The following is a 1870-nucleotide window of genomic DNA, read 5'->3' as shown; positions in this document are numbered from 1 at the left end:
ATCTTTTTGGGTTATGCCATGTGCCAGTAGTAAGAGTCATACACTTGTACAACTTCAGGGATTTTTGTCATTGAATGTGGAAGGTAGCATTGGGCTCTGGAGTCAGGAAGACCTGGGTCTGAACAGGTTCTGCCTCTGACTTCCTGTATGGCCCTGTATGAGCAAATAAGTCTTCCTTGTTGGGACTGCGTTTCCTCATTTGTAATAGGGAGATGGTGCTATGTGCGTCGTAGAGCTGCAATGAGTATTTAGTTAAATAATATACCTGGAATACATTAAGCACCCAATAAAGGTGGTTGTTGTAACACTGATTGTGAGAATAGGGTATCCTGGGGCAGTGTTTTTGCTGAACTAATCTCTTCCCCCTTTTGACTCTCCATGGTGGGGTCAGCAGATAGATGGCCATGCACACAAGATGTCTCCCTTGTCAGTGCCAGGCGTGGAGATAGATGTTAGGATCATTTGTCTCTGTCAGCTTAGAGAAATATATTTTCAATCATGATCTAGGAAAAACACTTTCTTCTTCTCCAATGCCTTCCACAGGGCGTCTTTGATATCTCTGTTCCTTAGACTGTAAATGAGAGGGTTCAGCATGGGGATCACCAGCGAATAGAAGACAGACACCACCTTGTCCCTGGCAAGTGAGTAGCTGGAGCTGGGCCGCAGGTACATGAAAAGAGCTGTCCCAAACAGAAGAGTCACCACCATCAGATGCGAGGCACATGTGTTGAAGGCTTTCCTTCGGCCTTCCACTGAGCGGATCTTCAAGACAGCAGCTCCTATGTAACTGTAGGAGATGAGGAGGATGAGGAATGATGTTCCCCCAACAGTGATCACTATGAGAAAATTCACCACTTGACTAGGGAAGGTGTCAGAGCAAGAAAGTGCCAGGACTGGTGGAAGGTCACAGAAGAAATGGTTGATGATATTGGGTCCACAGAAGTGGAGCTGAAATATAGAGATGGCCTGGATCAAGGAGCTCAGGAAACCACCGACATATGCCCCCAGCACCATGCGTGTACAGAGGCCCTGGGACATGATGGCAGTGTAGAGCAAGGGGTTGGAGATGGCTGCGTATCGATCATATGCCATGGCAGTCAGAAGGAAGCACTCAGTGAGACCCATGCTGACAAAGAAAAAAAACTGAGCAGCACAGCCCAAGAACGAGATGGTCTTTTGCTCCTGGAAGAAATCAGTGAGCATCTTGGGGGCCACTGTGGAAGAATAACAGATGTCAATGAAGGACAAGTTGCTGAGGAAGAAGTACATGGGTGTGTGCAGATGGGGGTCACTTCTGATCAGAAAGATGAGGGCCAGGTTCCAGGCCAGTGTCACAAGATAGATACTCAGGAAGGTCACAAAGAGAAGAGTCTGCAGTTCTGGATGGTCTGCAAATCCCAGGAGGATGAACATGGTCACTGAAGAGCTGTTCCAGGCCTTAACTGTGGACATGGTTCCAATGGACCACAAGGACAAAATGTAGACCTGGCATAATAATGATAATCTATGTTACCGGTGATATCAGTCAACAAAAAATCACAAAATACATGAGAGGGCAGGTACTGTATTGCAGAGGATCACAACTTTATGTAACGATTCTTTTTTAAAAAATTCAATTTACCAACACATAGTACATCCTTAGTTTCACATGTAGTTTTCAATAATTCATCAGTTTGCCTATAACACCAGTGCTCATCCCATCACATGCCCTCCTAATGCCCATCACCCAGTTACCCCATTCCCCTCACCCCCTTCCCCACTCCAGTAACCTTCAGTTTGTTTCCCTTGGTTAAGAGTCTCTCTTCAGTTTGTCCCCCTCTCTGATTGCAAAGATTGTTTCTCTTAGAAGGCGATTTTAGTTGGTGTCTTA

At 45.9% G+C, this 1870-nt stretch overlaps 1 protein-coding gene across 1 annotated transcript; it reads right to left on the bottom strand.

Moving 5' to 3' along the window:
• Positions 1 to 492: 492 nt before the first annotated feature.
• LOC140613230 (olfactory receptor 5A1) lies at positions 493 to 1452 on the bottom strand. Its single transcript, XM_072791790.1, has one exon. It carries the CDS (start codon positions 1450 to 1452, stop codon positions 493 to 495), a length of 960 nt encoding a protein of 319 aa, XP_072647891.1.
• Positions 1453 to 1870: the final 418 nt, after the last annotated feature.

Source organism: Canis lupus, chromosome 21, assembly GCF_048164855.1.
Source record: "Canis lupus baileyi chromosome 21, mCanLup2.hap1, whole genome shotgun sequence".
In the NCBI taxonomy this organism is placed as follows: domain Eukaryota; kingdom Metazoa; phylum Chordata; class Mammalia; order Carnivora; family Canidae; genus Canis; species Canis lupus.
The sequence above is the reverse complement of the archived record's forward strand: the minus strand, read 5'-3'. Positions and strand labels throughout refer to the sequence as shown.